The sequence below is a fragment of the Apium graveolens genome, chromosome 1, assembly GCF_009905375.1.
Source record: "Apium graveolens cultivar Ventura chromosome 1, ASM990537v1, whole genome shotgun sequence".
Taxonomy (NCBI): domain Eukaryota; kingdom Viridiplantae; phylum Streptophyta; class Magnoliopsida; order Apiales; family Apiaceae; genus Apium; species Apium graveolens.
In genome coordinates this window covers 168,403,476-168,415,978 of record NC_133647.1, presented here as the reverse complement: position 1 = coordinate 168,415,978, position 12,503 = coordinate 168,403,476, and the positions used below count along the sequence as shown (strand labels likewise).

Here is a 12,503-nt window from a genome sequence, read left to right as displayed (position 1 = left end):
GGCGCACCCTTTCGTCTTTGAAAAAAGAGTTTCTAATTGTACTATCTTCGCCCTAATTTTATCCGATTGACCCGATTTTGACGCGAATAATTTTTGTACCAAAATTTTGTACATAACAAATGCTTCTGGTTGAAGACCTCAGTCTCCCTGACTCAAGGCTTTGTTTGTTGTTAATAATGTCATTTTCTTCATTTCCTTGCACACATAAACAAAAGGAAGTCATTGAGATTGTATATCAATGATTACTGTGTTTTGTTATTGGTTCAGAACTCCCGAGGCTTAAAGTAAAAGTTATGCATAGTGGTGGCATCATCACCTGTAATGTCCACTTCTATTTCATGAGATTTCTGATACGTATATGCCAACATGAACATTTATCCATGTTCATAATGCCAATTTTAGAACTAGAATAAATTAGACACAATCATAAGTGTAGTTAGAACTAGATTAACTTAAATTATAGCAAATTCACGTAATGGAGGAAATTATCATGGGTATATAACTGGTAAATGTGATACTATATTCAGCAGATTTATACCATGACTATATTAGTGGGGGCTGTATTCTCTATACTTCCAACTTCAGATACAACTATGCAAATACAGTAGGCAAAGAGCAAATAAATGCTTTAAAAATATAATCATTTTCTAAAAACATTGAACAAAAAAACCAGGAGGGTTCAAGATCTATAGTGAGTGATAGGCCGATCAACCAGCATCTTTATTGTTGTCTTCTTTAATAATCTTGAGGTTTTTATACATTTCTGTACATCCTTGTCACAAGCAATCAACACCCAATCGCCGTCGTCGTCTTGGTACTTGATGCTAAATGTGTTTCTCTCTATTTTCAGCCTTTCAATCACATTATCTTCCAAGTCTACTATTCCTGATGAATCAAGCACTTCAAATTTTATAGCAACTTCATTATAGGTTGCCTTCACAGTTATCATGTCTGTATCTTGCAGAGGGAAAATGCCGGAAAAAGAAGACTTATTTCTGCTCGGTTCCTCATTGTTAGCTCTCCTGAGCTCAGGCGAACTTTGACTGTCCAGTTTCTTCCCGTGAGATCGCCACCGTTTAATACCGTTGTCTCGACATATGCGTTTAAATGTCGACCGACTAACTAAAACCATTCAACATGTAGAAAAAGATGCACAAAACTGAAATAAGTCTATCTACAACGGTTGAATCTAATTAGCTTTTTAATATGGGAAACACCAGTATGGAAGCACAAGAACATGGTGAAAAGAACTTACCATTAAAATACTTTGCTGCATCATCCTGTAGTTTTCCAAAATGCGCACTAAGAATATCATAACTGTAACCTTTTTCAGGTGATTTCCCTTCTTTTGATGTTTCCTCTATGCATGTTTTGTCCAAAACATGAATGCAGGAGTCATAATTTTCTGTACCGCCAATAAGCCCCTTCTTATGTATAGAATCTTCCACTACTGGTAGCTGATGCGAATGATCTAAGATCAATAGGTCTTTTTCAATTTCTATAAATTCTTGAAGAGATGATGATTTTTCGGTTTGAAAATTTGAAGATCGAGTATTAGCATTCATGGCATACCCGGCATCTTGAACAGGTAATTCTTTAACTACATCTCCTGCTGAATTAATTAATGAAATAAAAAACAATTTAAATTACACTACTTGTTATGTACTATCTGATATAATATTATGAAGCTTCTGTATCTGAGATAACATTATGAAGCTCATTGCTTCATCGTCCACTGGTTCTCCAAAATACTGCCTAAAACCCCCAAAAATTAAGACCCTTTTCAGGATGCTTCCCTTCTATTCATATTTCCTCAGTGCACCAAAGTACAATATAAATCATCATCATCATCTAATCTTCTCTCAAGATTAGCTGAAATGTTTCGGTTCATTCTTCTCTTGCCATTCTTCTCTAACCATGTGGCCACCTTTTGATACCTAGACCTCTACACATACGTTTAAATGTGGATCGACTAACTAACATAATGAATAATTTAAATGAGATGCACGACTGAACTTGTATAATAATATATTAATTATAAGCCGAAAGAAGTGCAAGAACATAGGAGAGTAGCACATACCTGCAAAGCTCTTTGCTGCATCTTCTTGTGGTATTCCAAAAAACTCACCTATTATCTCAAAATTGATAATTCCACTGTTTTGTATTTGAAGAACATCTTCAAGCCTGGAAGGCTGAGCTGCAGTGATCATAGCATATTAGTTCTCTTCAAACGGTGATTCTTCTACCACTTCATCTATGGTGTAGCCATGAATGGAACAAAATTCCGGCTTTTACTTTTAGTCAAAAAAAGGTATAAGTTTGCATTTATTTATTCAATGCCTGTTTGTTTTGACTAAAGCAAAACAAATAGTACAGTTTGCATATCTGCAGTTTATAACAGACATCAAGTGCTTGTTTTCCAAGTTTAAGCTAAAACAAACACTCCCGTAATGCATGTAAGAACTTTTTTCCATAAAAGAAAGGGTTATGTACTTTTGTTACCTCTTTCGGAACCCATAGTGTGCTCTTTGTGCTTCATAGCAGAATTATCTTCCTCAATTATCTCAGGTGTTGCTATAGTCAAATCCCCAGAAAGGGCATCATGATAAGGAACAATGGTCGTGTTAGACTTTTTGTTTTTTATGTCCAGACCATGCTCATCTTGTACAATTTCATCTTGAAACCATAAATTTGAACGACGACTAGCTGGTTGGGATGCATCCCCTTTGTTTTGGGGACCTTCATGGTGAGCAAGAGAACACAAAGGTTGACCTATTTTGAAAGTCTTGGGTTCATGCCTGGAAGGGTTGATAACTTCAACTGATAACACTTGCCCTGATTGTCCTTCTGAAGCAACCATAAAATATGGAAGATTTTCCTTTGTTGTTGCCAATAAAGAGTTCAACAAGGTTTGAGGGTAAGTACTATTCATCTCGGGATTGGGCAGAAAGAACTCCAGTACACAATCTCTGCATTGTGGGGAAAGGCTCCACAAATATATTGTTATATAAGCAATTGACCCGCATTTCCGTGCATAGTGTGCCGAGGGGTGATCAGTAATGGTGAGTTCTCTTACATCTTTGCAAAAGAATGATTTTTGGGATAGGTATGTTTTGCCAACAAGGCCTTCACCTATATTTGAACCCATCCGCACACAAGCGTCTTTGAACTCACACCAGGGCATTGAGTTCTCGAAATCTCTGCAACTTGATTGATACATTACATCAAGGGCTCCCAAGTTAGGGTCTTTTGTTACCCAGTACTGAGCAAGAGGTAAATGGAATGTTTGACACATCTCCTTCAACATGTGATCCATTTCCAAAAGTGCATGTTTCGGGATCTGTTAGCGTAAGAATAGATATGTAATGAAACAATTTGTTCTTTAACATATTTGTTTTCAAAAAAATATTATGAAGTCAAAAACCTTGCTTACATTAGTTCTTATGAAGCGGTATATATTGTCACCTAACGAAAACATTCTGAGTTTCTGCAAGAAAAAATCATACTTAGATGTGATGAACAACATTAGTTTAAAGTCAAACAGAGGAAATGAAAATCACAGGCCTTAAAAAAGCAGGATAAGTGAACGGATAGCTTGACTTTTTCAAGATGTTGGTCACAAGTCGAGACAAGTTCCATAACACCATCAGGACAGCCGGAAAAATTAATAGTCTTGAAGAGAGGTAAACACAGAGAAGCTCGAATCCCACAACTCAACGCAAAATCTCTCTGTGGGTGCTCTTGTAAAGAGTAATATGAGATGTTAGGACTCATTTCAGGCCTATTATTCAGAAATACGCGGGTGATAACACCTGCTTCTTTACCGTGTTCTTCTTGATCCTCTTGTATTGTGATCGAAGAAGCGAGTGAGTGAATCCTGTAAGATGAAAATCCCTTATCATCATTAAAAAGAACATAGAATGGTTCTTTCCTGGCCACAAGCTCCCAGTATCTTCGCCCATCTTCAAATCTTTCGCTGCTTGCCTCCCAAATTTGGAACAGTACATTGTGTCTGCTCCAAGGCTGCGTCTCATCATTAACAAAGCTTGTAGCCATGGTTGCTTGTACTTTCCAGTTAAATTTAGTAACCGGTTCTGTTCTGCAATTAGTTCTGCATTTGGACCGATGACTTTGTACATATCACATTTCCACTTGTTTTTCTTTCCTTGTCACAATAAAGTCGCATCACATTTCATTTGAAACTTCCTTCCCACTTCCTACTGCATACTATTGAAAGCTTAAGCTTTTGACCTTTTCTTCATTTGCCTGTGCTTTTATTATTTTATACATTGATTGATGGTCAAAATTTACAAGTAGCCAATGTGTGGTATTTTTTACAGGTCAACTATTATTGCGGGTCTTATTTAATATTTATATTTTTATATTTATATTTTATATAATTTTATTAAAATAATTAAATCCTAAATAATGATTGTATAAATATAAAAAAAATTATACCTTCAAATTAAGTTTAAATAGTATATGATTGATGAGATATTATTTATTATTAATAATTTTATAATATAAATATATGTTGTTCATGAGATTCGAATATGAAAATTTATATATATCTTTATAAATAATAATATAAATATTTGTTGTTAACGGGATTTGAACTTCATAACTTATAAGTATCTTTATAAATAATAATATAAATGTTTGTTGTCGAGGATTCGACCGTCATAACTTGTTAACGGTATTTTTTTAGTATTTGGACCTAACGGTTTAATTATTTGATGAAGAAAATCCGACGGTCATGATTTAAAGGGATAACAAAATGGTTAAACAAATTACAAATTATACCGATCAACTATTATTAATATTTTCTTTTAACGGTGTTAAATTTTTTTTAGTAAAGATAGACTCTTCTTCTGGATATATATATTAAGATAAATGTCACAGTTATATATGAATTAAATATAAAGTAAGTGAATGACTTAATTCAAAAAATTCAAAGTAGATCACTCATTATAAATTTTGACTTAAAATAATTATCAATTAATTTAATTTAATCATTTTATCAAAATTGAAAACTAAAATTATTCAATACTCATTTTGTTCCACTCAACTCTCTTATAGGCTAGCGTATTGAATTTTATAAAATGAACTTTTAAGCTTATTTATTAGAAAATTTCAGATTACAAAATCATATTCTCAAAATCTTTCCTATAATAAATTATGACCCGTGTATATACTACTCCATGGAGAACTATGAAAAATCTCGTGGAGAATCATTGATTTTATTACAAATTGTAAAATTTTATTTCAAAAAATATGAAATTCGATACTAATCTAAAATAATAATTATATTTGAATATAATAAAAAATTTAACAATTAAAATTTGATAAATTACTTGATTTTAAATTTGATTCTAAAGTGGAATAATTTTTAATAAGTGTGATTCTATTATAAAACTAATTTAAACTTTTTCATTAATTTCAATAATTTTTAAATAAAAAAATTGTGTAACTTCAATTTTTAACTTGATAATTAAATTTTTAACTATATGTAATAAAAATAAAATAAATTATATATTATATATTTTTTGAATAACAGTTATCCACGGAGGGTTATTTGCTACCCAGAATATATATACACAAATTAAAACAGGTCAATTATTATGTCACATTATTAGAAAAATATTTTGAAAATAGATTCTGTACCTAGCAGTGTTGCCCTACTCATTAATTTTTAAGCAATTTTTACTACGGAGTACATGTGCTTTTGACCCTTGCTTTTTTGCATTCAGTATTCGATTTTATCACAAAATATAACTTATTCGACCTCCGTTGACGTGAGATCACTTGGTAAATTCGAAAATTTGTCGATAGCCCGACCTAACCTATGATATCTATTTAAGCACTGGGGTGCATGAGTTTAACTACTAAAAAAACTATTTAAACACTACTCGTCTACTCTGTATATTAACCCATAGTATTTGGAGGGAGTTTTTGTGTTCCTAACAAAATGAAATGGACTTAAAAAAATAAAAAAAATTGAAGTGAAGATAATTTATTGCATATGCATTGATAAAGCTAAAGCAGGGTTTATAGATATTTAGCTAAAAAAAGCAAGGTTTATAGACACTTGCAGGCTGCAGCTTGAGGAAACAACTTAAGTAATGTCAGCCAATTTGTTTTGTACAGATCATGAAACTTGAAGAAATGTAATTAAAATTATACTACAAATTATTCTTAACTTCCAGCATATTACCCTATTTTCTGCTGAACAAGCTCCTTAACTTCCCTATTTCCAATCGCTCGAGCAACTTCTTGGCACTTGGGATATCCATATCAGTAAGTTTCTTAAGATATCCAGTGGTGCCATACGAGATCATCAGCTTCTTACACTTCTTGCTCGAGGAGAGCAAGGCAAGACATGTAACTGCATATTTCTTAGCAGTGTTTTCAGAACTCGGGTCAAGAAGTTGTACTAAATTTGGCACGTTTTTTTCATCCCGTCTCACGTTCCTACAGTTCTGCGAAAGATTCATCAAGCTTCCAGCATCTTAATGAGCATAGGAATGCAGCCAGCCTCACTGATCATTCTCTTCATTTCAATGGAGCTGCAAATTTAACAAATTGTTGAGGTGGCTGCTTGTTGTGCACCCAATGATCCGAACTTTATCACGTGAACTAATATAGGAAGAAGGCCTTGTGAAATTAAAATATCCCCAGAGACTAAGCCAACCAAGTTCCTTGATGCGCCAACAGCGGATTCTTGAGGAAGTGGAACATCCAAGTAATTCAAAAGACTTTGTATTCGGGTTAAATCTCAAAGTAGTCACTAAACTCAAGGGCACATATCAGAAAACTTACTCAAGTTATCGGGGACTCGTATGCACTACTTAAGTAATTAAGTAATGAATAATGATAGTGCCGTTAGTGGTATTTGTTGACCTAACGGAAAATAGGTTGACCTTGACATGTATACCAGCGGGAAAGACTCGTGATACGTGGAAGGTTACCCCCAGTCCAGCTAAACAAAACACTTTTAATCTTTTAACACCCACTCAACATTCTTTCTTCAAGATCACAATTTTCTTTTTAGTAATTTTAAAAAAATGAAACAGAATATTGATAATAATTTTTAAAAATAAGCGTAATATATAAATAAATAAAAAATATTATACAACAAAATGCTTACAAGATAAGAAGACCCGTTTATTTTTAGACTTAATTGCAGGAATATGTACCCAGTTATAATTTTTTTGCATAAAAATGGCTGACCTATAATAATAAGCGCCCGCAGGACTGAAGTTTAAATTTTTAAGCACTTGATTGCATTCCGTTAGTTACCCCAAACGGACGTTAGTTTTGAAGGGGTAAAGTTGGAATACAGTTATTCTACCGGCTAATATGATATAATCTCAGCTGTATGTATATATTACAACATTTATAAATGAACTCTAACATTTAAGAACCAAACTGGCACCCCTAATCATACAAATCAACTTTGTGATGAAGGCAACTCGATGGTTGTGGCTGAACCACTTGGTTATCTTTGATAATTAAACAGTCACTGATACGTACGCTCCAAGAGAGCCACCTGTGGGAGTGAATTTTCCGGAGCATTGCTTTTTTATTGATGTAAGAGTCTTGAAGATAGATATTTAAATTGGACCTAGTGACGATGCCCTGATGCAAGCTAGCTGCTCCTCAAATTATCTGCAAAATCGAGTGCCTTTTAAATTGTCATAACACCATGATTTAATGCCTTTTAAATTGTACCCACCTGGCACTCTTAATGAGGATAGATGTGGTGATCTTGGTAGTTTTGTTGAGATCAGCTTCTTGAGTGCTTCAAGGTTGGTTTGAGCCAGCACAAACGCCGCTCTACCCATCTTAGCTGAAGCGGGAACTAGAATGAGAGGAACACGGGAGTAATATTTATCTCTTTAATTAATACAAATATTATCTAAATTACCGTCCTAGTCTTTGATTACACTCCTATCATAAAATGGAAGTTTGAACAATTTTAAACAATTATACAACAATGCATCATCACTGAGATTCAGGGGGAAACTCTTAGCAATCAAACCCCATGCTTGGATGAAATTAAAAATAATGCTTTCATCTGCAACGGCATGGGAATTAGTGAAACCAATACAAATCCCCTGACCTGTGAAATATGTCACTTGAATAGCTAAAATCGAAGATACTTGTACTTCACACCCTCAATTTAGTGAATGTTCCTGAACTCCCGGTAATAGTTGAGGAGCAAAACATAATAGTTCATTAATATCTCTTGACTGATTCCCTGCATGATAAATGAAACTGAAGTTTCAATATTTTCCAACTTTACCCTAAAAAGATAACGTCTGTTTGAGTTAAGTAACGGAACACAATCGACTGCTTAAAAAATTGAAGTTGAGTCATGCGGGCGCTTGTTATCATAGGTCAGTCATTTTTGTGCAAAAAAAATTAAAACTCAATCCATCTTCCTGCAATTAAGTCTTATTTTTAACTTTAGATCAATTTTTTTTAATACAAAATCTTTGAATTTCTTTTTAATTTATAAAATACTTAAAAATAAAATAAAATTTATATTTACTTTTAATTTTAAATCACGGCCATTTTGCCTTTAATTTATAAAAAAATTCAAATGACAATGTTGACTAAATAATTTAATGAACTATATTTTTTCGCATCAAATATTTTAATATTGACAATTTGGAAAAACAACCACAATAATAATCTATTTCTTCATTTTTATGGCATTAAATATAAATGAAATCTATAAAGAATAGAAACTTTTTATATCCAAAAGATAAAATTAAACGATCATTTGAAACATAAAGAAACAAAAAAAACACAAAAAATAAAAATAAACTGGGCATGGCTATAGCGGAAATCAATAATTATATATACCTCTAATCTAAAGCTACAAGGACGATGAAAATTCACACATCAAAACCCACTTTTCAGGTTTCGTGAGTCTTTCCCTTTAGTTATGTATACTTATGTGTCTGAGGTGAAAATTGAAGAAAAAACCTTTATCATCTTCTGGGTGTACAAAACATGAACCAGTGGTTAGGTAGATGCTGGATCAAATTAATTTGAATCTGAGTGATGTTTTTTTACAAATAATATAAAATATACTTACATGTTTGAAAAGTTAAAATTGTATTACAGAGGCTAGGAATCCGCGTAGTGTTACAAGTGTAGCCATCTCTTTCCAGCTGTGACTTCCGTTAAAGTCATAACGTTTAATGTTAGGTCAACGAACACCACTAACGGCAATGTCATTACTGATTACTAGAGTGGTGCATACAAGTTCCCGATAACTTAAGTGAATTTTTTGATATAGGGCTTTCAATTTAGTGACCACATTGAGATTTAACCCCTTTGTATTCCCCCTTCTGCTACAACGAACCTTCGAAGACTATCATTGGCTGAGGTGAGACTTTGAAAGCATTCAGCTGCATATTCCTTGGAACCCAATAAAATCCCATGATCAAGGAGATTGATCATAACTTTTATAATTCCTTCTTCTGCAAGAGTTTGACGCACTTCTGGAACAGCAGATATGTTCTTCAAAGTACAAGCAGCTGCAGCCTGTGTAACAGAATCACCAGTTTGGCATATATCAATCAGAGGCCGCACTTCACCATGTCCGACAATTAAACCAGAAGTTTTTGTTGACATAGACAGTCTTTAATGAGAAATCGTATATTTCTCTTTACCAAAAGCCCTACCAGACTCGACAAGCCTTATCAGAGGTGGGAGTACACCTTCAGAAACAAGCCAATTCTCGCAGCTTCCTGATTCCGCAAGAGAGCAAATAACTGTTACAGTCTTCTCTCTGATCCGAGGAGAAGTAGCTGTGAGTAACTGGACTAAAGCAGCAATATTGCTCCGTCCAAGAACAGCCAATACATTCTTTTCATCCTCTTGAAGGATCTCAACAAGGCTATCAATAGTTTTATGCTTTGCCTCTAGATGTCCAATCTGAAGACGGGCCAGTAACTCCTTTGTGCTAAAATGCTTAGCCTCTCCAGAGTCAGTCGAGGAATTTAAAGCTGTCAATGGAAAGGTAATATCACCAAGCACCCCGGTTTTGATCAGAAGACCACAATCTTTCAGATTTAAATCCAATTTACCTGACAATGCATCAAGATCACTCTGCATCCGAAATTTACCCTTGTACTTTTCTTTCACACACGGCTCTGCTAATTCAATTGCTTCATCTAGTATTTTTGCAACTGCTCCTCACACAGTGCATTCTTTGAGAAACAAGGGAGGCTTGACAAATCCGACAAGCGTGATGGAATGAGCTCCAGTTTCGAAATTATGACTTTCCACCTAGCTGGAAATCCCCTGACCTCTCTTGCTTTTCCGAGTGCAATCGGAACATTTTTTTTGGGCATGTACTAACCATTCTTCTGCTCACCGTTCGATCACAGCATTATTTTTAACTTCCTCTACCACCATGACTTCATATATATCTGCCATTGATCATAAAATTGAAAACTAAAACAAATCCTTATTTTGATAAGAGAAATTCACATATACATCTCGCAAGCGATTAACTTTTAAAAGGTACGTTTACCTACGAAATTTGTGCATAGATCATACTATCCATAAGAGTACTTAGAGTAAACTAAAGAGAAACGAAGCCGGCAAGGAATGATCTATTTTAAATTAACAAATAAGTCATCATTTTAGCTCTAAAAAATATTGAAGTTGTAGAGCATTTGCAAATTGCAAGCATGAAACAGTAAAGCATATTAGCATACACAAAAAGATACTTAAATAAATAATGTAAATAATGCAAAGCATGCAGAAAGACCCAAAAGGTAGAGCTGACCAATTGTACGGGTTTGAAACGCCCGTCCGGGACCGGCTCGTAATAAAACCCGGATTTATTCGGCCAAGTTCAAGCCGGTTCAGAACCGCACAAATCGTTAGATTTCACGAGACGGTTACGAATAGAGCTTCAGAAAACCGGGACCAGACCCGGCACGAACCACACAAGATCCGCAGGACCGCACAAACCCGTGAACCAGCACAAGACCGCACGAGCCCGCGAGTCAAGTGCACGCGCCAACGGTATGTTCTCCCTTTTCCCGTCGTCGCCCGGACCGACTCGTCGAGCATGCACAACCCTCCAACTCGCGTGCGGTTACGATTCCTCTTTCTCCGGTTCAAACACGGCCCAAGCCCGATTCGCTTCTTCACCGGGCCAGTTCAGTGTCCAGGTTTCTAGTGTCCAACCCGTATGCGGCCCGGCTCGGACCGCACGGACCGCACAACTGGCCACCTCTACCAAGAGGAGTAGCTTCATGAAAATTTTATTATCACATACTCTCATTTACAGAAAGCAAATACCAAACATATATCAAAGTAGCGGTACATTATTAATACACATGAGTCCACTCTTCAAGCTTTTTTATGACATCAAGTGGTATCATAATAAAAACTTCAACTAAATAAAAAAAGAAGCTACTAAAAATTAAACCACGACCATCAATAGGATTCAATGTCATCACCAACAATTGAACAAATATATATTCCATAGTCCATAAATAGTCCAACATGTATACACAAAATGCATAGGGCAATTAGACAAGAGCATTATTCTTTAGCGACTTAATTGTACGAAAATGGCCTGATTATAATTATTTTGCACAAAATTGGTTGAGTTTTAATAATAGGCACCCGCATGACCCTCCTTTAATTTTTTTAACACACGATTGCAGTTCGTCAGTTTCATCTAATGGACGTTACATATTCTCATTTTATAAATTAAGCATAGGGCTAAATTGGTAAAATCATATTTTTTTTACACACATAACCCCTATATTATTGTCACATCGATCATATTATTTCCCTCCAAAACAACTCTCCGAATTTCCCCCAACCCGCTCAGAAAAAACCCTAAATCTAACTATTATTGAAACTTCAATTGAAGCAAAATGGCGTGGAGACTTAGGCTGAAGGAAGATGAAGATGTTTTCAAACCCTACCACTGTCCAGAATATATCGGTAATATATATTCTCCTTCTTTGTATGCATATTGAGTTAATAGTGATTATAAAGTTGGGGGTTTAGGGTTTCTTGAACAATATATGTGTATTTCATATAGATTGTTGTATGTTAAGCACTTCTTTGTACTGATTTGGTTACAAGTGAACAATATCATAATTTTCCAGGTGTATACTTGTACTAATAATTTATTGTGTTTGATGTATGTTAATACTAACTATTTGTTGTGTTTGATTGTGCATAAAATGGTAATGTTAACTTATTGATTGAGTTTTGGGTGCTTTATTATGTCAGATGATGATCTTTTCTCAATTAAACTATATTATGATGGTGAACTGCTAGATAACCCTAAGAGATATATCGGTGGCTCTGTTGTATATGTTGATTTTTATGATAGTGATGCAATTAGTCTACTAGAGATTAAAGGTATGCTAGTTGAAAGTGGATCAAAGGGTGGGTATGATGTAATATATACCATAAGATACCAGGGACAACAATGGAACATGGGTTGTTTG

The 12,503-nt window shown here is 34.6% G+C and overlaps 1 protein-coding gene and 1 pseudogene across 5 annotated transcripts; both read right to left on the bottom strand.

Annotated features, from left to right (window-relative positions):
* Positions 1–493: 493 nt before the first annotated feature.
* On the bottom strand, positions 494–4,208 carry LOC141670422 (protein NLP6-like). Of its 5 annotated transcripts, none has more exons than XM_074476256.1 (6): positions 3,565–4,208; positions 3,425–3,487; positions 2,503–3,340; positions 2,081–2,197; positions 1,256–1,612; positions 494–1,122 (listed from the first exon to the last, which is right to left on the bottom strand). In XM_074476256.1, the coding sequence occupies exons 1-6, from the start codon at positions 4,054–4,056 to the stop codon at positions 680–682; spliced, it is 2,310 nt and encodes a 769-aa protein (XP_074332357.1). In that variant the 5' UTR covers positions 4,057–4,208; the 3' UTR covers positions 494–679. The 5 variants fall into 5 exon arrangements, with proteins under 5 accessions (XP_074332357.1, XP_074332365.1, XP_074332381.1 ...); XM_074476264.1 differs by having other exon boundaries at positions 1,256–1,609; XM_074476280.1 differs by having other exon boundaries at positions 1,256–1,471.
* A 2,007-nt stretch (positions 4,209–6,215) lies between these two features.
* Positions 6,216–10,434, bottom strand: LOC141721837 (uncharacterized; annotated as a pseudogene).
* Between the last annotated feature and the right edge of the window lie 2,069 nt (positions 10,435–12,503).